Source organism: Dermacentor variabilis, chromosome 3 (assembly GCF_050947875.1).
Source record: "Dermacentor variabilis isolate Ectoservices chromosome 3, ASM5094787v1, whole genome shotgun sequence".
Classification (NCBI taxonomy): Eukaryota; Metazoa; Arthropoda; class Arachnida; order Ixodida; family Ixodidae; genus Dermacentor; species Dermacentor variabilis.
The window spans coordinates 69,485,237-69,511,481 of NC_134570.1; the positions used below are offsets into that span (position 1 = coordinate 69,485,237).

A 26,245-nucleotide genomic window follows, 5' to 3' on the forward strand; every position below is an offset into this window, starting at 1 on the left:
GACACACCTTGACTGAATCCCAAGCTCACATTGCAGAGCGTATGCTTCGGCGTGTTGGTAGCCCATAGCAACAACTTCATTTAGCGCACAAAAAAAAAAAAAAGCAACACAGGACTGAAAGGAACAACGCGGACATAGCACTGTGTCCGCGTCGTTCCTTTCAGTCCTGTGTTCTGTGTGCTGCAAAAGAAGTTGTTATTATAGTGTAACAATCTTTTCATACTGCTGCAATCGGCTCTGGATTGATTGATTCATTCATTAGGCATAACCTCCCGTAGCAACACTCGGGCTACGTGTGAGGCTGCGCAATAGAGGACTCCGGATTAATTTTCACTACAGGATCCTTTAAACAATAATAATAAAAAAGAAATTACTGAATTTGAAAATAAAACATAGGTTCAGTCACTTACAACCGTGACTGCAACTCAGGTTCGCGTAATTTAGCATGCACCTTAATTTAAGTGCACGAGCGTTTTTCGCATTTCACCTCCGTCGAAATGCGCCCGCCGCTGCGGTCGGGAGTCGTACCCGCGACCTCGTGCGCAACATCAGTACGCCATGGCCACCGCGCCAACTCGCCGGGTTCTCAGCCGTTCGTCTGTGGTAGAACTGCTGCACCGGCTGCTTAATTTTAAAATTTTTTATTCACTTGTTTATTGGGGTATGCGACGAATACCCTAAACTTTCTAATGACGAGTCGAATGCTGTCCTGTTCGATTCGAAGACCGAATCGAATAGGGCGCTATTCGTAAGTGCGAATGTTTTTTTCGAATACTTTTTCGAATATTTCAAAATGTCAACTACGCCCAGTTAAACATAGAATTGGAGCAAACGTGCGGGTAAACTTTTTTTACCCCCGCAGGCACAATATAAAAATTTTTTTAAATGTGAACTTGCATAGTAGAGTAGGCTACGTCGCTTAGGTAGCCGAAGTTGACAGGCTGTACAAGCGATCATTTTCACTCTCTCTGAAGAGCCCTGTGCGTGAGAAGAAACTACGTGTTTGCTCCTAATGCTCCTTTTTGCCTTAATAAACAATTCTTCATAACCTACTATGTAATGTCGGAAACGTGCTAACATATAGAATAGTAGGATGTGAGCATCGTTTTATATTATGATAACGGCTGTTCATTATTCGTAAGCTATGCGATATTCGATTCGATTCGGCCTCGAAAATCACTATTCTCAAATCTTACGAGATTACAACGAAGGCGCCAATAACCAACTCGCCCACCAACTCGTGCTCAGTGAAATCTGACAAGTTGTTCGCGTGGATCATCTGAACAAGTGGGTGCAACTTGCAGGATAAATTGCAATGTACAGGCATCGAAGTAAAATATTCTCTAATTGCCTACTTAATTATTCAGAGACACCAGGGTCGCTATGTCCGGTCTTGTGTTCTTTGCGTTGTTTTAAGTTGCGCTACAGTGGCTTTATCAAGTATCAGCCAACTAGCTATAAGAACACGTTATCTCAGAAGGACGGTCTTGAGGAACTACTGCCGGAGCGATAATGTATTTTGTGGCACATTTTATGGAAGGACATGTAGTCTTAGGATTTCTGCTGAGCAGACAGGACTTCACTAATGTACGGCTTCAATATCGTGATTTCAACACCTGGCCTAAATCGAATAAATAAAAAAGTTAATTAGTAAATGTTATTAGTAACAAAACCTGAATGTTGCGATTTTTACACGCAGATAGTTTCCGCGTTATCCAGGAAAACAAATTATCTGTCACACGCGATACTTAAAGCCACGAACTGTTCGGACAAAAAAAGAAAAGAAAGAAGCAAAAAAAAAAAAAGAGGGGGGGGTGCGTATTCACAAGATGCTCTTACGATACAATCGCTCCTAAGAGAAAAGTTCCAGCCAATCCTGATGTCGGGCACATTATTAGCAGAGGTGGCCTGCCGATGTCAACGAGCACCTACGAACCAAAAGCTTCGTTAATTCGGCCCCAGGTGTTCTATAAGGCAGCAGCGAGGACAAGTGACCGTCGCGTCGTCTGTCCATGTACTTGCTTCGCTGTCTGCTATGCAAACCTGACACCACTGGTCACACGGCAAGGCCGCGCACAGTTCGAACCGAAACGAGCTGTTGTAAACACGGTGCGCGCAGTCGCTCACAAGTGTTTTTGTTTGCTTTTTAGCACCCCCCCCCCGACGGTCGCCATTGTTCCCGACAGCAGCGCGCGGCCATTGTGTGCGAAAAAGCGACGTCTGTATGCACGCCCCACCGACGTCGTCCGTTAGGAGAGGCGTATACACCGAGGGCTTCGCGGGTCTGGATCTTGCTTTACTTGGCGCCTGGTGTGGGTCCTATTTTTGGCAAGCGCATAGACCTTCGTAACGTCTGTGGATATGAACCAGTACATTGCAATAATTTAGCTCTTACGTCTGCTGAAAGCTTTGCGTGGCTCAAAGTGCTTGTGTAAGTTGCCGTGGACTCCTGAAGAAAAGGTGCATTGAAAACTTATTTTCGGAAGCAGCAGTTTGCTTCGTACGTGGCTAAATTTCTCGGAGTTAGAGAAGTCACCGATAGCGTGCGTAGACTTTGCTTGGAAAGCCTACGCCTAGCTAGGTCCAGGTTTCCTTGTAATAGTTTTTAATAACCTTCGTTTTGAGCTCTGTACCGAACCACATCGTCCCCTTCTCTTTCTTTTCCGTTTCTTTTTTTTTAAATACTTCGGACGTCATGATAACTTACGTGAGCAACATACAGATTTAAACAGTGCGTGTTTAAAGATGCCTACCATGCAAAATGCTTTTGAGTTTGATTGTTATTTGTCTACTTGGCATAATCATGGGGGCAGCTGCAGACTGTACTGCTTCTCTGCAATAACACTTGGCACCGTACAAACGAAAAGCACGCTGTGCCTCGTTAGCCCACTGAAACTTTACTGCATTCATCAAGACATTCGTTCGCCGCAGCTCTTTCCGTGCAGCATTTGAATGCCGATTGATGCTGTAGGGCATTTCAGGCTGCACGAGAACGTAGGGCAGAGTATTGATCTGAGTGAAGTTCGCCCTTCTGGTTCTAAACTACTTTGTGCCATCGTGATCACCTTCCTGAAGCTACTATGTAATTATAACTGCATTTGAAATTCTAGAGCCGTTAAGACATTAGGAGTATGTTTTAAAATTTTACTATGTCAAGGGAACTTAATAATAATTAACAATTAATAATTAATCATTTAATGATACACATTAATAATTTAGTTACTAATCTTTCAGAATGTGCAGGTATACTTGCAAGAATACGTCCCTTTCTTCCAGATTCTCTTAAGATAACATTTTATAATACGGTGAACTCTCACATGAGTGAACTTCAAGGGACCCAAGGAAACAGTTCACTTAACTGACAGTTCACTAAACTGAATATTCACTAGAATAGGGAATACATAGGGCACAGCAGACATAAAGTCCAAAGCGTGAAATGCAATTTATGGAGTTACGCACATCAGTATATACAAAGCGCGTAACAGTTACGTTGCTGCTTATCTCATTTTCAAAAAAAAATCTGTAATATTCATTTGCACTGGTGCTCTTAAAGCGCAAGAAGCAACAAAGCTGTCCAGAGAATCTATGTTTTTGTGCACTTCCTTCGGCACAGCTTGTTGCTGAGGCACGAAGTCTGTCAACTGCCCAAGGAATCCAACAGCCTCGGCTACAGGATTTGAATTGCAGGATTTGAATTTGCCTCTGCCATTCCAGCTGCCTCGTCGCACTCTTCTTCTTCTGGACGAACACTGGAAACAATTTCCAGATCTGATAGTTCAGCACAGCTAACCAGCTCACTGTCACAATGCATATAGCCGCCACTGGAGAGGAGATTTGGGGGCGGCGATTTGGGAGCGGCGGGCATTGGCTAAGCAAGCGCTGCAGAGCACAAAGGTTCGTTGAACTGATTTCAAAAATGATCCCGGATCTACTGATCAAATTCGCTCAACTGAAATAATCGCTATGCTGAAATTTGTTTAACTGAAAGATTTTCGCATTGAATGCATAGCAAAACTGCCGGGGATTTTCTAAAAGTTCGTTATTCTGAAATATTCGTTAAACCGACGTTTGTACAACTGAGACTTTACAGTAGTTTGTTTTCGTCGCATGCCAATGACTGTGTCTCGGTATGGGAAGTAGAGTGACAAGGAATATTAATAAGATATACAAACTTCAAAAGAAAGCGATTAAGCATGCAGCTAATGCCGATTACTATGTACACGCCAATGAATTGTTTGAACGGTCTATTATTGTCCCAGTTCACAAACTTTACGAGTATTACCTAGAAATAAGACCTAAGCAATCACTGTTTAATAACATTCGCGCCTTCTTGGATATCTTTGGTATGGAAACATATGTTATTTCATACCCAACTCGTCACAAACAACATTGGGTCCTTCCGTTATGGAGAACACATGTTGTTCAACAAATGCTAAGGTTCACTCTTCCTGTGTTATGAAATAAATCATTCTAGAGAAAAATCAGAATTGAAGAATGTAGCCCGCATGAGATTAGGAATGCACTTTTACAGTGCAATGTAGGCGTTAATGGTCTATGTATATAGTAGTTTGCGTATATAGCATTGATGTTCGTGTATATTATGACTTGCATTGTATAAAACCGTTTTCTAGCTTTGTTGTACACATTTATGTTCAATGAAGTCGTCCTTATGTCCTCGTTGTGTTCCATGTAGCAGGGAGGTTCCGGTTCTCCTCAAGTGACAAACGTCCCTTTTCTCCCGAGCCTACCCTCATCTTTGAGATGAAAATAAATTTGAATTTCAGTTTGAACTTGATTACACGGCAGCTATAAGTTTATTTAGTCTCTTATCGAATGACTGTTTTGAGAAAATTGTAAGAATGAAGGGCTGCCTACTACATTCAAAACAACTTGCCCGTAGTTAGCGGTACCACAAAATTTGTATATGGCGTATATTTGTGCCGTAAATTGCCGTCATGTATTTCCGCGATGATTGTTTGTTGATAAGTTGAATCTGTTGTGAACGTTAAACACTTCCTGCCCTAGGGGAAAATATTCAGGACAAGGAGGCAACAAACACAACTATTAGGAATAATAAAGCAAGTCGCAACGCCAGTTGCCGACGAGGTCGAGCCAAGTCATAGAAAAAAAATGTAGTGAATCTATATTAATAAATCATTTTTATGTTGTTCGAGCGACTGCCAACGACTTCAAAATTATATTTCCGTCAAGTAACCGAATAGGGAAACACCATAATTACCAGAGAAAGGAAACGATAAGATCTTTTATCTCTATGCCTCGGCGTGTTGCGTTATGTTTAGCCTCTTTAAGTATGTTCGAAGTTTGGTCCATTTAACGATTGTATTGCCCTGTAGTAATCCTCGCGTGAACCTCTATGCTTGCGTCACATTTTCTCTTACGTGGCTGTTTTCTTCAGGCTCCAAACAAAGGCAGCAAAGTAAGAGATCAAGGGAAAAAAATTATTACGTCAAGGCGCGATTGAGCGCCTGAATTGTAAAACTCTCACGCCTGTTTACAATGGCATATACGCCCACGTGCTGTCGCAAGGAAGCGAGATTTGCTTGGCTTACGTTGCCTCCCTATTGTTTATTGCTCGCGGCCGAACACACTTTCCATCTTCACCACGAAGTTGCTAAGGTAGGCCTGTCTGCCCGGCCTACGTTGGGCCTGCGTAGGAAGTACTCATGTGACGTCAAGCCATTTTGTTGTCCTACGCACGCCTTCCACTGTGCTGGGAGAGATAATCAAGTCTAGGTAACGCGAAGCTTTTCACCGTGTTGGCTGTGAAGCAATGTATTGACCTCGATGACGTCGGGCCATACCCCTTGCAACATAAGGATTCCTTTCACTCGATTCGATTTATTTCTTATCATCCACCGCTCACGACAGGCCGATCCTTGCAGGGACGTAGCGTGGTGCTGCTCGAACTGCTGACGAATCGCGACAAAGTAAATACAAAATAATCTTTACATTTCTCTCGACCCAGGACGTGGTAGCCAAACGCTTATTTGCGCCAGCATGCGAACTTTCTTCGTATCGAAGAGTTTATTTGCGAGGAGTATAATCGAAGCTTTCCATCAGAAAATTATTTGTGCGTTTTTTTTATATATATCGCTAGCTTTGTTCGGTGCCTGAAAAAAAAAAAAGAGCCATGTAAGAGCTAGCTCGAACCAAACAGTTGCGTCAGAGCTTTCTGATTGTGCGATGCAACCTCAAGTGCCTGAAAATGGGCACTGAAAAGAACGTGAGCAAAATTTTCGTAACGAACTGAATATTTGGGCGCATTTACGAATATATTATGACATACTCGAGACGACTTTCAACAAAACACAGTTTGTCTCATCTAGCCTTGACGAAACGCTTAAAAGGCTGGTCCACATAATATATGCAATAAATCGCAATGTATGACTGTTTGAAGCAACATCTTCAGTAACATTAAGAACAGATTAGTTCTTAAACTGCTTGAGTTTGTTTCATTAATTCTCAGTCGAAACACCTCGCTTTCAGAATCCTTCACAGCTGGAGTTGTCTGATCTTCCGAAGCGTAGTATTACACTGAGAATAGGTATATGTAGCCTCTCCTTGTAAAAGCGATATATTTATTTTAGACACCGAAGTTGACAACAATAAACGCTCATTAAATTAAAACACTTCTGCTAAGAGTTGGAGTGCATCCACACTGGCGGCTCGGAACGCCGCTACGTAGTGACGTAGGAGGCGACCTCGCAGATTACAGCACCAAACCTTTTGGTCGAGGGCACCCTGAACTGACAGTAACCCGAAGTGATGCCAACCACCACGTGGTCTCCGATACATTGTTTTAATCCATGTAGTCATATCCTTTATATTTACTTTCGTTACATGCGAACTTGAAGGAGAGGCTGGCGCCTTTAATCGCACGGACTACTCCTCACTGCAGGGCAAAGAAAACTAGAAGCACGAAAAGTACTGAAAATCACTGAGTACATTCAAATAGCGCTAATATCTGCAACGTTCCGCAGGCGAGCAAATGAAGGCGCAGAAGGGAGCCAAGGGACACTCAGAAACACACCTATAGTTCTGTAAATGAGTGCTGATACACACGAGCGCATAAACACGCACACAAGTTTGACAATTTGGCAGACGAGACAGATGAGAGAGAGCACGACATACGAAAGGAAGAGAGAGAGAGAGAGAAAAGAAAGAGGTGAAAGGCAAAAAGGTTAACCAAACAAAAAACTGCTTGCTACCCTACACTGTGGAAGGCGGGGGAGAGGTATGTATGTATGTATGTATGTATGTATGTATGTATGTATGTATGTATGTATGTATGTATGTATGTATGTATGTATGTATGTATGTATGTATGTAGGTAGGTAGGTAGGTAGGTAGGTAGGTAGGTAGGTAGGTAGCGAAGCTTGTATTGCCTCACAAGTGGCGTTGTCATGGTCACGCAAAAGAGTACAGTTGCTCCCATAGCAGAGAACAGGGAAAAGGGTGGTTTTATGAGTTGACAGCTGCGTCGGCGCCGAAGCGTGAGTCATTAGCAAGGGTTCCAGCTGCATAGGCGCGCGCTGACGCCACACGCGCAACCAGTCAGAGCCGTTTCGCTTCCGCCGGGGAGGAAAAGGGCAGGAAATGGCTTCGCGCACTCTGTGCCGGCTTCGTTTCCGTTCACTTCAGTCTCGGAGAAGGGATGGCACGGCCACGCGTTGTGCGTTCCCCCCAAGGAACGGGCAGCCTACGACGAGCGGTGGCGAGAAGCCGCCCGTGAAAGACCTCGCCGTCGGCGCGCCGATCCAGCCGTTAGAGCCGCCCGAGCGCAGGCAGTCCGACAGCAATGAGAAGATCCCGAGCTTAGGCAGCGGGAGGCTGAATCAATCTGGCACCGTTACCTGTGGGTTACTTAACCATAAGGAAGGTCAGGTGCACGCAGGACAAGCTTCGCTTACCCCCATTTTCCGGTAGGGGAAGGGTTCGTCATTTTTCTAACTTGTTTGGAAGTAGCTAGTATATGTAATTCGGTCCTGTACAAAAGGGGGGGGGGCGGGGAATCTCGTTTTGTTTCGCAACTTGCGCGGTTGTACTCGTTTGAGTGCCCCGATAACGGTTCTGGCTTTTGGCTCAAGGTCACTAGAAGGTCGCCGACAATGGGAGCTAAAAACGTTTTACGCTTAAAAGAAAAAAAAAAGTAAATTACTGTGACCCTGAAATACCCAGCAAAACCGCGGCATTTGAGGCCGCTTCGCGTTATTCAGGTGTAGCCTTGAGTATAAATTGACTCTTCGTTGACGTCACCGTTTCTCCAGCGCAGGGACAAACGACAGAACTAAAATGGCACCTAGCTGTTAAATTTTGCACGGTCAGTTCGTAGTAGGCGCATTGTGGCCTATTAAAGAAATAATATCTGTGGTCTAATATCATCGCTTGCTGACAGTGCAATGAATGGTATGATTACCTGAACTAATGTTATGGGACATACAGCAGCGTCACCATATGTGACCGAAATTTGAACATAGCAGTCGATGTGGCGTATCATTTCGGAGCTACACACCTGCAGCCTAAGGGACGCCGTAGTTCAGTAGTTCGAGTTACTTTTAAAGACTTTCTCTTTTGTCATTTTAAAATTCTATTTTAAAGCTTACGTGATATAGCTTAGCACAATGGCTTTCTTGCATATTCCGACCCAACTTAAACGTCACCGTGGCTGCCCGGTACCGAACCTGTGGACTTGTGTTTAGCAGAAGAGCGCCATATTGGACGCTGACTCATCGCGACGAGTGACCAAGGAACAAAGGAGGCAATGCACAGTGTTGCAAACTTCAAGTTGCGATCAGAGAAAAGCGGCGCACTACAGTGAATACAATTTGAATGTTACGAGTCCACTGATTTGTTCTGACAAAATCTTTGTGAAGTATTGGTTCTACTCGTCATTTAGTCTAGGAGCTAATAAATGAACGACACGTCTCTAAGGCAGACGACACAGTGGACAAAAAGTGACTGATACGTTCAGATGTTGCGTAACATTGGCAGACAAGGTCCGCTTCACGCAATTTCTGCTTCACAAGTACATCTTGGCTTATGCAACGATGAACATGTGTTTAGTGAAATGCGTTACTTGTATCGCTAGACGGAAATGACAATCTCTTGTCACCTTCTTTTCTTTTCTTTGCTTTTTTGCATGAGTAAGAAGATGAGAAACTATTACTTACCCATAAGGCAAGAGAAAAGTAGCCATTTCATCCAGGGCAATGATGCTGGCATCGTGTCGCTAATCGAGGGTGGGAAAGAGCCTGGAATATAACCAATTTCCTTTGTTCAACTTCGATGACTTGCTGAGAAGGCCCAGCACTGAGAGAGCAGCGACTTGTACCGGCGATCGGCTGGCCGCTGTTCGCGAAGAAATTGCCGTATCGTCGGATGCATTGTCTTGCGCGCAGGAGTGCAATATCGGGACTTGCCACACGTTGACCTACGCACTTGGATATATAGCTTATTGTGCTTTGTTTGGAAGTGCCGAGCGATACATTTTTATTCATTGTATTTTATTTCACTTTCCTTTGATTGCATGGTATCCTTGGGCGTCTTCTTTACAAAGATGCGCTACATGCAACCTCTGAACCATCGTCACAGTGGGCTCCGAGAGCAAGTGTTCGAAAAAAAAAAAATGCAATAACTTGCGCAATACGAATACAGTTCGCGCATTGAAAAAAATAAAAAGAAACTTGCGATGCACGTGTTTGTCGACACTGCCTTGCACTCGTCTGAATAGTGAAATGTGTCAAGTTGGTCAACTTACGATGACAGGTGGTGAACGGCGCCCAATATGCATTTTATTTAAAGCCTGTGACGCATATTCTTTGACAATGTATGCGAAGGCTGTTGAGAACGTCGAGATATATATTTCGTTAGCTCTGGCAGTGATAAGTCACTTGCGGTATAACCGCAGCTTTGAAGGTTTGGTGTAGGTTCTTTCTGTACATAAGGGTGGGAGAAATGACATGTTGGTAATGTTGCATCTTTGGTTAGCAGCGCGACGATATATGTAGGAAGCGTCCTGTCCCTTCTCTCACTTCCTTTGTCGATCTTCGGGCTGCTCAAAAAAAAAAAAAAGATTCTTTCTGTCCTTTCTTTTTCTGTCCGAATGTCCGAATTCACCATTGACGCCTTTGCACACAGCGCGCGAGAGAAAAAATAGTGGGAATGACGCAGGACAAACGTAAACATGTATGTTCACAAAATCGCCCAACTCTCCTTACTCGACAGGTGTATAAAATTTTAGTCCTTACGGGGATTCGTGCAGCTATCCACCAGCCAAGACATGCCCAGAATAGCCAGTTTTATAGATACCCCGCAATTAATGATCCAGAACGGTACCTTTAAAAATCATTCGAAACTTCCGCTGAAGCAAAGTCCTGGTGAGAAATTTTCTGGTTCTCGCTTGGGTCAGTGACGAAGAAACACTTTTCAGTTTCTTTTTTCGTCCCGAAATGTTGGCCACCACAGGCAATGTCATAGTCGGCTTCTGATCAATTTTACGTACAATATTATGCAAATCAATTACAGCGAAATGTTAATTCATGCTGTGGATTCAATATGCGTTCGTGTTTCCCAGGTGCAAATAGGGGTGTGTATCATAGTACAACGGACGTGAACATTCACGCTAAATGAACACAATGACGGCATTGCTATTCTGCGAGTTCTTCCAATATCTGCTTCACATTTCATCGCTTGCAACACGCCTTAATTTTGTACCTGGCAAAACTGCGAGAGAAGTACCGAAGCGAACGGCGCTACGTCTGTAATATCAGCGACCCCCTTTTGCGCAGGTATACGCCCGCACATGTAGAGCGCCGACTTCGTTCGCCCCAGCAACATATGTCGCGCTTATAAATTCTCTCTCGTCTTCTCAGCTGCGCAGCATCTCAAACAGGTGACGGGAGGACGACACCCAACGTGATGGAGCAGAGCACTGGAAAAAAAACACAGGAAATTTTACAATCGTAATATTATCATTTAAAGGGCAGAGTATACAGGTCCCGGATGGAAGAAATTAACAAGGAACGCAACGACGTTCGTGCGCGATTCACGGCATTCTGTGAGCCGGACGAGTGGTGGCAGCGACTGGCCCAGGAGTGTCATCCGATGGGTGATCGACGTGACCGATTACGGTAGTCGCGGGCCGTGGGTGCTCGGAAGGCGTCAGCTGCCACGGCCGGAACGTGGTGCCCCGGGGAGTTCGAGCCGCGGGTTGCACAGTCGTTTGCCCGCGGGACGCGGGCTGGACGCAGGTGCCGTTGTGGCAGGTGCCAATGCCCAAGACTCCGAAGGCCGGCTGCGAGGAAAGGGTTATTCGATTGATTCGGCCTCGTGGCGTATACGTTAGCTTTACTTGAATTCGAGACCCTACCTAGCGGGTGCGTTTACCTTGGACTTAAAACACAGTTTGCGCGCTGGAGCCAAGCACCGGAGGTTCGTCCATGCGTATACTTGCAGGTGACTGTTGACATCGGACAAGTTGTGGGAGTTCCGAAGGATGTGCTATCGAGATTCCTAACTTGGTTTGATCTTCTTCAGTCATTTCTGTTAGCTCCCCTCCTCGTTTTAATATCGCGATTAATGTGTTGCTTCGGCTTGTTTTGCTCTTTCTTTCTTCATTTAAGCACGGCTAGATTTTGTTACGCTTGATGTGCTTGGTTTGTTCCAGCTCTTCTTTATGTGCGGCTGTGTTTATTGTCGTGTTCTTTATTTCATTTAAACTGCATTCTACGTATTTTCGTTTGTGACGTTTTCACACCTTCCATTAGGAATGTAGAAACAATGAGTGCTTTGAGGATTAACTAACTAAATAACTAACTAACTAACTAACTAACTAACTAACTAACTAACTAACTAACTAACTAACTAACTAACTAACTAACTAACTAATTAACTAACTAACTAACTAACTAACTAACTAACTAACTAACTAACTAACATAATCTATCTATCTATCTATCTATCTATCTATCTATCTATCTATCTATCTATCTATCTATCTATCTATCTATCTATCTATCTATCTGACCCACTGGCAACTAACTAAATCACGCGTTCTCATGCAAATTGCACATTTAGAAGCCTATGAAAGTTTAAAATGTTGTTTACATTGAACACTGATCCTTCAAATTTGTGCTGGCGTGGCGTGCAGAACGCAGAATGCGATCCACGACGAAGGCATTTAACCTTTGTTTAATGTAGCCTTTAGAAAGCTTTTGGTACGCATGTCTCATCAGAAAAAAACGTGGCCTCTTTCAAGTTATTTTATTTAGAATATCCTACCCATTCCTCTCTGTAATGCCTCTGCCTTGAGAGAAAATAAATAAATAAATAAATAAATAAATAAATAAATAAATAAATAAATATTATACAAAACAGTTAATACATATCAGAGGGCAGATTTTTGCGTTAATTAACTAAAACGTAACAATTTTAGAAAGCGGTCAGCTGGCAACTTTACTGTCCTCCGCAGCAAAAACGGGCAAACGGGCACGGAGAGAGAGTGCAGGCATTGCTAATCTGAAGCAGTCGCGTTTGACGCTACGCAGAACAAGCTCGTGTGCAGGACTCATTGCTTACCACATTTCAGGGCTCCGAAAACGAAGACCAGCAATAGATTACCGACGGAAGCACTACAGGCATGATCATGATTCCTCGATTATGATATTCGAAAGGTTAGAGACAAATATGTCGCCGCGGCTTCCTCGCAGCCGTTACACTGCTATATAAATCAAAAGAGGAAGGGAATTGAAATGGGCGTCTACAGCAATTATGCTGTTCGCTGCGTAATCAGGCTCACGGCAGTCATTTGCATAAAATGGAAAATAAAGAATGCACGAGGAAGAAAAAACATAGCACTTGTCGCAGTATGCGATGGGTGCTGAAAGTGTTACAGCACGCGCGCGGAGCTGTCGATATATGGAAATAACACAAAAAAAAATTAAAAGGGGAGGGAGGAGGCTTCTTTAGGCTAATTTTTGGACAAAGTAGCTTTCATGTTGAAGCTTCATAGATACAATTTCCAAAGCCTACAGACGCACTGATTGCATGAAAGAAGAATTCTATCGTGACTATCTCGTCTAAAGCAATGTCATTACAACGGCATAGTAAAGGTCGGTGCTTTGTCCGATCTAGATGTACACTCGGCCACAAAAGTTTACAGACCACCTGCAGCAGTAGCCGGTAATACTTTATACCACAATGTTGTTTGCATATTCTAGTCGAGGTCCGAAATGCAAATACCGGGCAGCGTTGTGAGGTTGCGGAGATATTCAGCAAGTTTTTTTATATTTCATGGTCCGTATTATATTGTGGACGGGTGTACGTTTATTTTATGCCTTCAGAAAACTAATGAAAAATAATCAGTGTGGTTGGCACTTTTTTTAAGGAGACATACACAATTTCTATGTTCTTTGCGACTCGAACTTGTCGTCCTTTGCGCACAATTTGCGCATACGACAAACCGTGCTTAGGAAGGGGCAGGGTCTTCATCTCTTTGAGTAATTTGGAAGTACACAAGAATTAATAGGAAGACATCTTTAATCACAGCACTTAAAAAGTAGATGATGTAACACAATACTTAACTGAATGTCAGTGTTAAAAGCATATCGCTGAGATAACACGAATTCATGGAGGTTTACGGGCGAAACTAGATAAATGTTAGCATTGGTAGCGAACATCTCTGAACTCTGGAAACGAGAATAAATTCGAGAGAAGACCAACTTTGGTTTGTTCGCTAGCATCTTCTTTCATTTGCTCCAGTATAGGCTCTCCCTCTTGAGATATAAGGGACTCCGAAGTCAGTTCCTCTTCTCTAATCCCCTCATTTGCAATTAGTCAATCTCATTAACTATCATGAGCGGCTTCTTATTAAGTACGCTCGCGTCTTTCCCGAAACTCTCGAAGTCGCAGGCCGAATCCATTTAGAGAGTAATTTTCACAAAGTGACAAACTCATACTCGACAACTTGTTAGCAGGACGCAGCCGCTCAAACGCCAAGTGAGCTACAAGTTGCGAGTGGTCATCTGTGGACTAGACAAAGAAACTATTCATTGCGCGTTCTCGTTTCCATAGTTACGCCACATATTGTCAAAACGTTGCTCGAGGTCCGTGCGTGCTGTGAGGAAATGGTAATGATAATAATAATAAAAAGAACAATAGCGACGAAGAGTTCCGACGCCCTACACACTGCCTGCTGTTATCGCTGAACAGACACTCATGCGCAGCTTGGACGGTTTGAGCGTTTTTTAACAATTGACTTCACCCAAGAAAAAAAAGAAGCAAGAGGGACGCAGCAGTATAACGGCACAGAGCAGTCTCTACGCATGACGTCACAGCGGCGGTGCGTTGGCTCGCGCTTACCGTGCAAAGCGTTCCGTCGTTGTGCTTTCTGACGGTGATGCTGGGTAGAAGGAGCCGCTCGAAGCACACGTACTGGCACGGGTTCAAGAACTGCATACGGTCAGGCGGAGACCATTAAATACGTGTTATCTCGTCTTCTATTGGCAAGAAATATGGTGGGAGCGGCTTGTAAATCATTATAGAGCTGTGGTTTTCCGCTTTCGCTGCTATACAGTGTTTGCGCCGGTTCGTGCAATCTTATCTGAGGCCTGTAGTGTGTCATGTTACGCAAAAAACGCACAAACACACAAAACAATCAGGGAACAAAACCTCGTAAGGGTGCATGCAATATCGAGTTTTGTGAATAGGAGACCCAAAGTTAGGCGACGTGTGTAGGCGTTGACGTAAAAGTTCTTCAACTTGTATGTCAAACGGCGGTCTATAAGCAAGCGCACGTACGTCAGCTGCACCGTTTGCAAGAGAGCCCTTAACATGCCATCGAAAGGACTTAGAGCCAGAGTTTTATGCGAATACCCTTTATATGTGCAGTGATCAAAGGACACAAAGATGAAAAATGGCACAAGGAATTTGGAGGGCCGAAGGGATGACAGCTTGGTGCTTCCGGGCAGTTGCCAAGACAGTCAACGAGCGGAGTTCCCTTAAATCAGTTTTGGAGTCGCTCGTGCAGTAGCACGGGCGGGTAACGACGCGGCGCTTTTCGTATTACCCACGCTACGAATAAAGCGGGGAAAAATAATTGCGGAAACCATACTCCGCTGAAGACAGCCGAGTGGGATGGTTTACGACGTAATACGAACTTCCCCATGAGCAGTGGCACAGTTAACTCAGAAAAGAAAATACTTATCCAATTATCTTCATGGTGAAACAACGCTGGAGGCACACGGACGAGAGAACACGAGGACGAGCCCTCGCCCTCGTGTTCTTCTCTCGTCCGTGTTTCTCCAGCGCAGTTTCACCATGGACGCATCGTACCAAGTAGCTCGCGCCCAGACCCAATTAAGTTAATTTGTGAATGTGTAAATTTGTACGAAAAGGTTATTTTTGGGATGCAAGAGAAATCACGACCGAGCATCATTGTATCCATAAATGTGCAGCGTACCAGTTTATTCTTAACCACTTGGTTAACGTTGGTTGGGACATCCTATTTAATGAGGAACAAGTTCACCGGATCCGGTGAAAATATGGCACTTAAGGAAATCATCATTCCTATGATGATTTCGTCCTGCTAACGTTTCGGCTGGGGCTTTGTCCTTGTTGCAGCACCTAGTATGCTCCGGTGCTGAGTCTATGCACTCAGGTACTCAAATCAGGTACTGTGACGACAAGGCCCTGGTCGAATCGCTAGTACAAAACTTTCATTCGTGCCGTTTATGGGTCTTACATACATACATACATACATACATACATACATACATACATACATACATACATACATACATACATACACACATACATACATACATACATACATACATGCATGCATGCATGCATGCATACATACATACATACATACATACATACATACATACATACATACATACATACATACATACATGCATGCATACATACATACATACATACATACATACATACATACATACATACATACATACATACATACATACATACATACATACATACATACATACATACATACATACATACGGGCATATACGTTTATACGTCGCATTCCTTTCATATTCAAATTACTTTATAACGATGCTCTTGGGACTTCCGAAATTCTTCGTTATGCAGGTCACTTCGTTCTAAACGTGTCGCACCGCACCGCGCCGCTCACAGTAAAATAAGCTAAGCACGCTCAACAGATGGATACCTCTATATAACAGGAATTCAGGAGTGACTCAGTGAACTGAGTCGCAATTTCTTTCCGTGCACACTTCGCCTGACCGAATGTGCGAGTGCAGCCAACCGTATCGCAGCGAGGTTCACGCCGTGCTCCGTGTCGAAACGCATGCCTCGCGCAAGGTATTGCCGAGGCCGTCGAATGCCACCATCGCCTCCAAACTCTTGGTCCCTTAACAGGATCTTCGTCACTGTTGTCTTCCTTGATGTTTGCGCCCTTCCCTCCCGGCATGGCCTTGAAGACGTCGTCGGTCCTTAGTATACGATTACATCATCACGTCGTCATCAACTGCGAACGTATTCGCCAGCCTGCGCACCCGCTGATGCGTTACGGCAAGCAGCGTACGAGTTGAGCGATTCCTGGAACACTGCAGCAGGACTATATACTTCTCCTGTCGGCAACTTCGTCAGGTGCGTCGCTGGCGCTGCCGTTAGCGCTGCCACAGATCACCACGGTAACTCCTGCGGAGGGCAGGGGTGGCAGCGCCATGCGGCGTTCGTTGTGTAACAACAAGTCAGCCGTTGGGGCCGCCTAAATTCCTTCGTTGTACAGTTCAAACTCGATATAACGAAATCCGATTTTGCGAAGTTCCCGATCTAACGAAGAAATTTACATTCCCCGGCAGGTACTCGTAGGGTTCAATGTTATCATCAACCCGAATTAACGAAACAAACTTGGCCGAACTCGATATAACGACGTTTTTCCCAAGCAAAAAAAAGCGGCGATTTCTTTCTAATTTTGACACAGGCGGGTTCTTCTTCGAGCGTGCGCTCTGAAGCTATCGCGTTAAAACATCCCCATGGTCACATCCTTAGCGTCATTTTGAAGAGGCTGCATGCCGCGCCCATGCACGAAACAGCCGACTTAACACCGCCTCGGTAGGGGCGGCGGTGGTATACTTTCGTCATTTCATGTTTTTTTGTGACGGATGGCTGTATTAGCGGCAAATACACTGTCGGTACGTTACAATTTTAGATTTCGAAGGACCTACAAATTTCTTTCTCGATTTTACGAACTTCCCGATTTAACGAAACAATGCAAGCGTGGTCACTTCGTTAAATCGAGTTTCAAGTGTAGTAGTCTTCGCTCTAGAGGCATTCTACTCTCTCTCTCTCTCTCTCTCTCTCTCTCTCTCTCTATATATATATATATATATATATATATATATATATATATATATATATATATATATATATGAACGAGAAGAAAGGGGGCTAACCAAGGGGCCCGATTTTTTTATTAGTCATATCATAAGAAGCCAACAAACAATGACACCAAGGACAACACAGGGGAAATTACTTGTACTTACAAGTTGAAATAAAGAAATTATAAATTAATGAAATTAATGGAATGGAAAGTGGATGAAAAAACAACTTGCCGCAGGTGGGGAACGATCCCACATCCTGCGCATTTCGCGTGCGATGCTGTACCAATTGAGCTACCGCGGCGCCGTCTTCCCATCCACTTTCTGGGGTATTTATGTGTCACTATTAGAACTAACCCTGGGAGTGCTAAGCCAGCGCCACCACTCACAAACCTTGGCGGCGGATGTGGAACATCCTGTCTGCCGCAGGCGTCACGAGTACGTGATCTTTTTCGGCGAAGACAACTGGTCAATGAACCCACACCTGCTATCTGAAGGCATCTATGTTGCCGGATTCGGAACCCTCGTTATGTAATAAACGAGAAGAAAGGGGGTTGGTTAACCGAGGGGCCCGAAAATCGGGCCCGTCGGTTAAACCCCTTGCTTCTCATTTATAACATATACCCAATGGCACATATCCAATGGTCAAAGAATGAAATAACGAAATGTAAGAGGTTAAAGAAAAACGGAACAAGCCGATGGTTATCATGCGCTATTAAGAAGTATATGCGTGCTTTAGAGAAACTTAGGAGTCAAGAATATATGGGTGCAGCTTTTATGTCGTGATTATAATATCCTAAGACGCAAGACGTAGCTGCACTCACTGGCACTCTTTGTCAGTCAACATTCAGTGCTAGTCACTGAGGCTCGGCTCGCGTTTCTACCAGCCGCGAAACCTATGGGACCCGCGCAACACTCCTGGCAAAGTGGGAAAAAGAAAGAGAAAAAGAAAGAAAGGTTCGCTTTAAAATCCGAACTGACAGAACAACACGAACGTTCAAGATAAGTGCAGTCGCGACCACAAAGCTTTCTCCTGCGTATATATTTCTTTTTTTTACCCCCGCGACTCCTTTACGGCTCTCGCAGGTGTTTCTGCCGCCCTAGCTCTGCGGGACGCAAGCAGAGCTGTGGCGCCATCCTACGCAGTGTCCTCGAGTCGGTCGTGGAATGCGCGAAAAGTCGATATTCGAGCGAAACTGCGGCACACGTCGTTTCCGAACGGTAAAATACACGGAGGAAGGAAAATCTAAGGATGGGGGCCCTGACACCACATTTGTGAAGCGAAGTGACGCCGTAATTACTCCGCCGTCGTCTCTTAATCGCGTTGGACCACTGGTTCTCCTCTCTTGTTTATATTTCGCGCTTTCGGCGCGCTATCACAGGCACAACACCACGCCGGGCGGCGCGCCGTATATATAGCGATCTGACCAACGGTCCAATCCCGGTCTGTTCCATAGCGATACAACCTACGGCAAGCCCATCTGCAGTTTATGAGAACTAACACGCATGCTGATCGTGGCTTCATCGGACTCAATTTGCTTTATTGAACACGTCTCGGGCGGCCACTCACCGCGGAGGCGTGATAAGCCACAGCGCACAGACGAATAGCCTGGCAGAGGGGAGCGTCGTTGCGCGTTTAAATACACCGACTGCGGCCCGAGGTATATTGTTGGCGCGGTAAGTGAAGCTTCACGGAAGCAAAGTTCTGCGGTGCCGAACAGTAAGCGCGTATGCTTGCGGCTGGCGCGTCGACCGGCCCGGGCCTACTTACGTGCAGGCGTACGGTCTTCTGTCGAGCTTTTCTACTCTTGCACTGCATCCGCCAACCTTCACTTCCCTGCGCGTCTCGATCACACCGATAAGATTACTGCAGTAAAGGGAGTTCGTCCCTTTATTGCTCACAGCAGCCGCTTCATTCCCATCCTTCCACGTGGCTGTTTTACGTGCCACAAATGCATCGTCCGCAGTCAAAAGCAGGAACCACCGCACAGCTGTCACGGACGTGCAATGTGTTTATTGCACATAATCTGAGGCACATCGGTTTCAGTCTGTGATGACACGTTAGCAAGAATCTGCCGCAGACGGGAAAAATGTCCTCACGTCGTCCTTCGTCCGTGGCGTGGCGTACGGCGTTGCATGCACACTCGTTTCACGCTTTTTACTTCTTTCAATCCCAGCTGGGCGCAACAATAGCCGGGAGAGCGGAATCTACATAACGCAGTGGTGCAAAACACGGAGACTAATTCCATCCAGCACACACGACGCCTTTGCCACCGTCCTGACCTACGGAGCAACATAACGCAACCGTAACAAAGCCGCGATTATGGTCCGAGAACATGACCGTAAAAAAAAAAAAAAAAGAAACATACATGTCATTTCCGCCACACTTTTCTCCTAGTGCGCGGAGGGGAAAGGGCCTCTCCTCAGTTCTTTGCCTTCCTCCATGGTAAAATACAAGGCTCCATTTTAGTAAAAAACAACAAGGAAAGAAAGACACGTTTGAGCAGACTATTGTAAGACGCGTTAGCTTTTACTAACACGCCGAAATGAAAAGCGAGTGGAAAGAAAAAACCGAAGTGGAACCCTTAGGACGCGCAATTACTTGAAATTTTGATGTTGCCAGCTTGGCCTACCCTTGAACGTCCTATCATGGTTTATTCGGGGCACCCATACGGTGAGACGCTCCTACACTAATGTGTGCATTTCCGTAGAAAACTTTCTTTGTGACTTACACCCGATGAAGTTACTTTTACTCCTTTTTTTCTCTACCTAATTTAGGTATCTTTCTATAATTATTTTAATTGAAACACGTTAGTTCATTTGTGTCTGGATGCTCACTCTCTCATCTTGATCTGATTCAGTTAGTTTTTTTAGTATGTGCCTATAACGCATTTTGCTGCGTCACCCAATTTTTGACTCATCGTAGTTGTGGATGCATCATCATCATCATCATCATCATCATCATCATCATCAAATTTTGTTACGTCATAGTGGCACCAGCAGTGCGCCGGATATGTTCCAATTTAAAAGTGAAGTGTCTGTATATAGGTCCTAACAGTGTCATACACCCACCCTGTCAAACGTGGTAGGGAGATCCGCTTTTTAATTAGAAATATTCCCTTCGCGCTGCGTTCCAACATGGCAGCAAACGTCAGTTACTTCGCTTGATTTAGTGCCGCATTCAGCCGCGTAACGCTGCGTAATGTAGACATTGTAGAGCCACTTCCAAGGGCGAGGTGTGCTCTGCACCTTTCCGTGCGGCTCGCCAACACAGTTCAACGTGTCTCTGATCCTTCTGCTCGTGCAGAGTTGTATACTGGATGCAACGTCCAGTGAAATGCTTTTCAAGTTGCACAAGCAAGCATTTCGTGCCCTCTTGTCGACAACGGAAGAGCCATTGTCGTTTGTGCAGAAAGCAAACTTGCAAGCAACAAAGCGGAAGCATAACGAATCGCAATTGAGCCGAGCTGTAAGGATTGCAGAAACATTATGCAAAAAAGAAGTGAGGCGTGCAGACAGGACACAAGAGTAGAGAAGTGGACAACACGAACGCCGTGTGCAGAAACAGCGTTGTCGTACACAGTTTTAGAGGTCTGGAGACAGAGGCTTAGAAAACAAAAGTTTCTGCGGGCTCGCTTGACATGATAATGTCGAGATGGATCTCGGACTTGAGTCTCCAAGGCTTTGGCGGGGTTTAACGCTGCGTTCTGGAGGATCACATCCAGTCAGCGTGTGTGCGATGCGGGCTCGCCCTACCACGATGCCAGTGCGCCGGATCCTTTTTCGTAAACAGTGCGCGCTCGGTAAGGCGAGGGGCGAGAGTGAAAATCCCATTGCGAAAAGGGCTTTCAAGCGGGCGAGGAGCGGGTTTGGCCCCTGGTGAGCGTGAGGCGGCTAGAATCCTGGTTTGTGTTGAGTTTGATACAGCCCTGGGATTGACGTCACCGCCCGCAGCTACAGCTGACGCTGCGAGAGCCAAAGCAAGCAATGAAGCAGTCAGATACGTGCTTCTAACGTGGACGGTGACTCACCAAAATGCTGGGGAACACGAGGGAGCAGTTAGGTGTTGGTTCGGGCTCGCATTGGTGAGGAGGTGCGCCGGCGACAGCAACTGAAATAAACGAAGTAATTGTTCTTAAGTAAGAACTCGCCTTTGGGATAACTGGGGAGCAGAACTAATGGGTGTGGGGAGACAGGGTCAATTTTTTTATTGGTGCCACTGTCAAACTCTAAAATGAAAGCATGTCATAGCGTATGCTTATGGTCCCAAGAATGCAGAGGTTAATCGATCTTTAGAGGTGAACGAAGCGATATCAGCGGGCTATACCGTTACGGCGCTGGCTCACAATAAAAAAGAAGCATGAAAATAACTGGCTGGATCGTCATAATAGAAATAATAATAAAGGTTGATAAGGACGAGACAAGCCTAAAAAGAATGACAGGAACCAGCACTACGGTCGTCCTCGTCAGTCTTTCTGCGCTTGTCCCGTCTTTAAAGCGCAGTTTTTAAAAATGTGACCATACCAACACTTTTGTGAAGTACATACGCCGGGTGCTTTTCCTCAAGAGAACAAGTGCCTATTCTTGTGCTCCAAAATATAGCGTTCATCAAAGAGACAGACCCCGCCCCCAGTAAGCGAGGTCGCCGCAGCGTTGAGGGCATAAATAATACACTGCTGCCTCCTGCTTTACTGGCTTATTACTCGAAAACTCTTTTATGCGGGTCTAAGTGAGTGCGCCGCATTGAACTCTATTCATCGGTGTTCTCGTGCCCTCCATAGGTATCTGCTCACTCCGACTGGGCGCAGAACAAACATATTGCGCGAGAGAGCACGAACATTCTCGAAAATAGATTTTGAATATGGGGCAAGCAATCGCTTCTTCATAAAACGAGCTGTGATTAAGTCATTGCTGCTAGTGCATTGCTATTGCACGTTAGGCTTTAGCAAATGACAACCCGAATGCTGCTTCGCGCATCGCTGTGTCTCTGTCCCACGAATTTGTCATTTTATTAATCGCCAGTATACTCGGAAGAGGGAACAGGAAGGAAAGAGAAACAGGGACCGGGAGATGGGTGTAAGCGAGCTCACCTGCCACGACGAGGACAACCAGGAGCTCGCTTTTCTCGGTCTTCGACATTGCCATGGAACTGGAGCAGCGGCGTTTCCCCGACGAAGCCAACAGCTCGCGCAATGCAAGCCTTAGCAAGAAAATCACGCTCCGCGCTCTCTCTACACCGACAAAAGAGCAGCGCTCGATTCCCACCCCAGCAAAGGTATTTCCTACCGCCCAAAAAGCTCTCGCTCGCCGGTACGCTCGACGCAGCTCATCTCAACTGGCGCGGAGGCACGCTATATAGGACCAGCCGCAACCGCAAGGCGTTGAGGTATGGCTATCTTCCAATTCCGAGGGCCGCTACCGCTGCCGCCTTCTTCGTCTGCCGTTCGGCTTGAAGACGTCGTGGTGCAAGGAGGTGGAAGGGGTGACGCCGTATAAGCCCCAGTGGGGCGGTGATGTACAATCGATTCTTCGGTGTGCCGACCCCCTTGCCGCCGATGTCGTGGACGCCTCGGCCGTGCGAAGAGAAAGTGCCGAGCGAGTGCGTAGTATTTGGCCACGTTCCGCATGACCTTCCGTGCGTTTCGTGACGTACGTCGCGGATCGAGAAGCGGCGGCGGCGACGCCTTGCACAGTGAATGCCCAACTCTGTACCAAAAGCCTCTCTCTGCCACAAGCAGTCCGTGTCAGCGTGCCCTTTCCCACCAAACACTTTCACTAACGTCGGGAGATGTGCCCGTCTGGACGTTCGGGCGTACTCGGCTTGTCGTCGTTCAGCGGTGGCAGAAGGACTGACGGATGGACGCAAATTGAGCTCGGCGAAAAGCTTTCAACCACTTATTCCTTCTGCTTCGCTTGCGTTAGGTTTAGTTCAGCGTTCAAGGTTGAAAAAAAGAAGTTGTCGGCGTGTGTTCCCCGGCGACAAGTACCTAATGATTCTATTTCTTAGTTACACTTCATTCATGTATGCAGCGTTCTGACCTCTGGAATATTGCACATATTGTTGAACGCGGACAAACAACAAGTGATTGGCGTTCAACGGACGCACATGGAGGGGAAGCTTTGGCCGCGCTAGCTAACGGCCAGGCGTCGAATAACTTGTGATGGCACAATGTAAATTTGAGCGCTGGCACGAATACGTGTCCGAAACGTAGTTTACCACGTTGTAAGTTGCATGGTTACAGTTGAACGTCGTAGCATATAACAGAGGGCGCACTATAGGACTACCCGACAACAGCAGGGCTGGATTCGACATACGGCGACGCTGTGATCTATACCATATAACTATCCAGATATATGTTCTCGTGTAGCATCGATCGAGTGGCTTCTCTTGTACAAAAAGCAGCTACGTGGTCATAATGTCGCCGTCGACCCTGCGCCAACAACAGACAAGTGGAATACATTCGATCAGTCCAATATCGGGTCCGTGTTGTTGCTGTAGACACAGCTTCAGAGATGAGGCCGGCAGGAGAGAGCCTTCCCGCATCTGCAGGTAACGACGTCTACGCTAGTATGTATCCTTAAACTGAATTGTACGATTTGACGTCCACCCCAAACTGCACTGTGGATTGTGAGGTACGCCGTCTAGTGAGAAGAGCTGCCGGATTAATTTAGATTACCTGTGGTGTGCCCGGCCACGCTCTGTCATCGCTAACAGCTCGGCCAGATGGGAGGCGGTTCTCCGTAGCCCTCATCTGGCTGACCAACTCTGGGCTGTCCAGCAGGCCCACGATGCGGCCGAGAGGCTCGGCCTTCCGGTTCCCACGTGGGAGCGGCCCGCTTAATGAAGACTCACAATCTGCGGGACCTTCATTAAAGTTTTACCATACCATACCATACCATACCATACCTGTTGTTCCTCAACGTACACCCGGAGCCCGACACATGAACGTTTTCTACATTCTGTCTCCTTTTGGAATACGGCCGCCAAGGTCGATAATCGAACTCGTGACTTGGTGTACAGCAGCGGAACACTATACAGACACTGAGCCCCAGCGTGGGGCTTGCATAATACGCCTTATCAGAATGTGTTCTTGGGCTTGTTGGCTCATGCTTAAAGATAGAAAATGAAACAAAAAAAACTTCGTTACGCTTTCCTTAATAAGTGCGAATTCACTTTCGTACTATTCTTCCACTGGAAGTGAGAAAAAGGGTGTCAAAGTGGTTTACGTAGATGAAATGAGAGGGTGATGCAGGAATCTGGAGCAATAACCGCAGCGTCAACTCGACGTACAGAAAAAAAAAAAAACTTGTGTCCGTCATATTAACGCAGGTAATCGCTTTACGTGTATTGTTGTATAGCGACGGCCGTTAAATTCTGTGGTCTGGTACCATCCGCGGGATAATCCAGGGGCCTGTCTCGCGGCCGACAACGGCACGTTATTACATGCTATAAAGATAGCGCAAGATGCTTCATCGTTACTTTTCCGTATAGCTACAAACGGCGCCAACGAAATCGTAAGAATGGTAGTGATTCGAAACAAAAATGGATTTCATTTCGATTGGCGCCATCCATAAGCCACCGAAAAGCGGTATTCACAAGAAAAACAAACAAGGAAGCGAACCTTCGCGACAATCTTCAGTCCTCTTAAAAATATTCCTTAACTGACGGCAGCCGCTATGTACAGCGATAACGCTTCTTTTTTCTATCATACGTGAGTGCTTATACGTGCGTGGAACCGCTCAAATACATTTACCAAAAGTATTCCGACTCTGCTATACGCTAGGGTAAAAGTGCGTGCGTAATCTTCATGAATTGATGTGAACGTACGCAGTAGAAAGTCAAAACAGAAAAAAAAGCGCATGAAAAATATAGGTAGCAGCACATGCACAATGTTCCACTCACTGCTACGTAATGGTGATCGGCCCCGTTCATGGTATATGCGCTACTCTTTTTCGACGTTCTTATTTTTCGATACAATACGCACATTGCCTGCAATTCCAATGTCCGTCCCTGGGACATCTTTATTTGCTAGTGGATGCGTTGCATGCATCCTGTGTGTGTTTCTTTTTACAAGTACGATGCACCAGCCCACCGAGTAAGCAGCCCCATTTTGCCGTTCCAAAGCGTTCTTTTCGCTAGATAGCTTTATCTACGACATAAAAGCGTTGAGAATTTGTCGTGTTTTGAGACAAATCGCCTGTCTCCATCCTACAACTGGAAAATATTTGCCAGTGGTGTTGAATAATATTACCTCCTCGTTGTTGCCGAAAGGGGGCCAAGACAGTGCTCTGAAAAGAGAAAAAGAAGAACAGTATACGTCACGAGCAGCTAAATTGGTTTAATATCGCATGATCTTTGACATTCTCGATATGATTCACTGAATAACTCATGGATGGCGCAGAGATAGCCTGTGCAGTACCAGTGAAGGACAGCTGTCTATATAGTTGCAAGGCCAGCAGAAATATTTCGTTGCGTCTAAAGGCTTAAGCGAAGCACTATTTTTTTTAAGCCTCTTACACCACCACAACAACGCTACTTAAACGCTGAAATAGTATTCCTTGAGATGAAACAAAAAATACGGGACAACGGGAAAAATTACCATCTACAGTAAAAAATACGTGCTAAAAACAAAGGTTTCGTCCGGTTTGCGCCATATATCCTTTTCACAGTATACCAGGATACCAAAGATTTCCGATATTGAAGGCCCAAGTGATATTATATGAGAAACTACGCCAATTGTTTTTATTTTTTATTATATGCGCCTAAATATTTAACAAAAATAATAATTCGGGGGTTTTACTTGCCGAAACCGCGATCTTATTTTGAGGCACCACGAAGTGGGGGAGTCCAAACTAAC

General features: G+C 45.5%; 1 protein-coding gene across 1 annotated transcript in view; it reads right to left on the reverse strand.

The window, feature by feature from the left end:
* Positions 1-22,940, reverse strand: part of LOC142575847 (uncharacterized) — a 29,775-nt gene extending 6,835 nt beyond the window's left edge. Inside the window, exons 1-4 of the mRNA XM_075685548.1 lie at positions 22,478-22,940; positions 21,419-21,498; positions 14,380-14,469; positions 9,192-11,314 (exon numbers count right to left, since the gene is read on the reverse strand). Of these exons, the coding sequence (XP_075541663.1) occupies positions 11,066-11,314; positions 14,380-14,469; positions 21,419-21,498; positions 22,478-22,532 (474 nt within the window). The 5' untranslated portion in view covers positions 22,533-22,940 and the 3' untranslated portion in view covers positions 9,192-11,065. The remainder of the gene's footprint in view (positions 1-9,191; positions 11,315-14,379; positions 14,470-21,418; positions 21,499-22,477) is intronic.
* Positions 22,941-26,245: the final 3,305 nt, after the last annotated feature.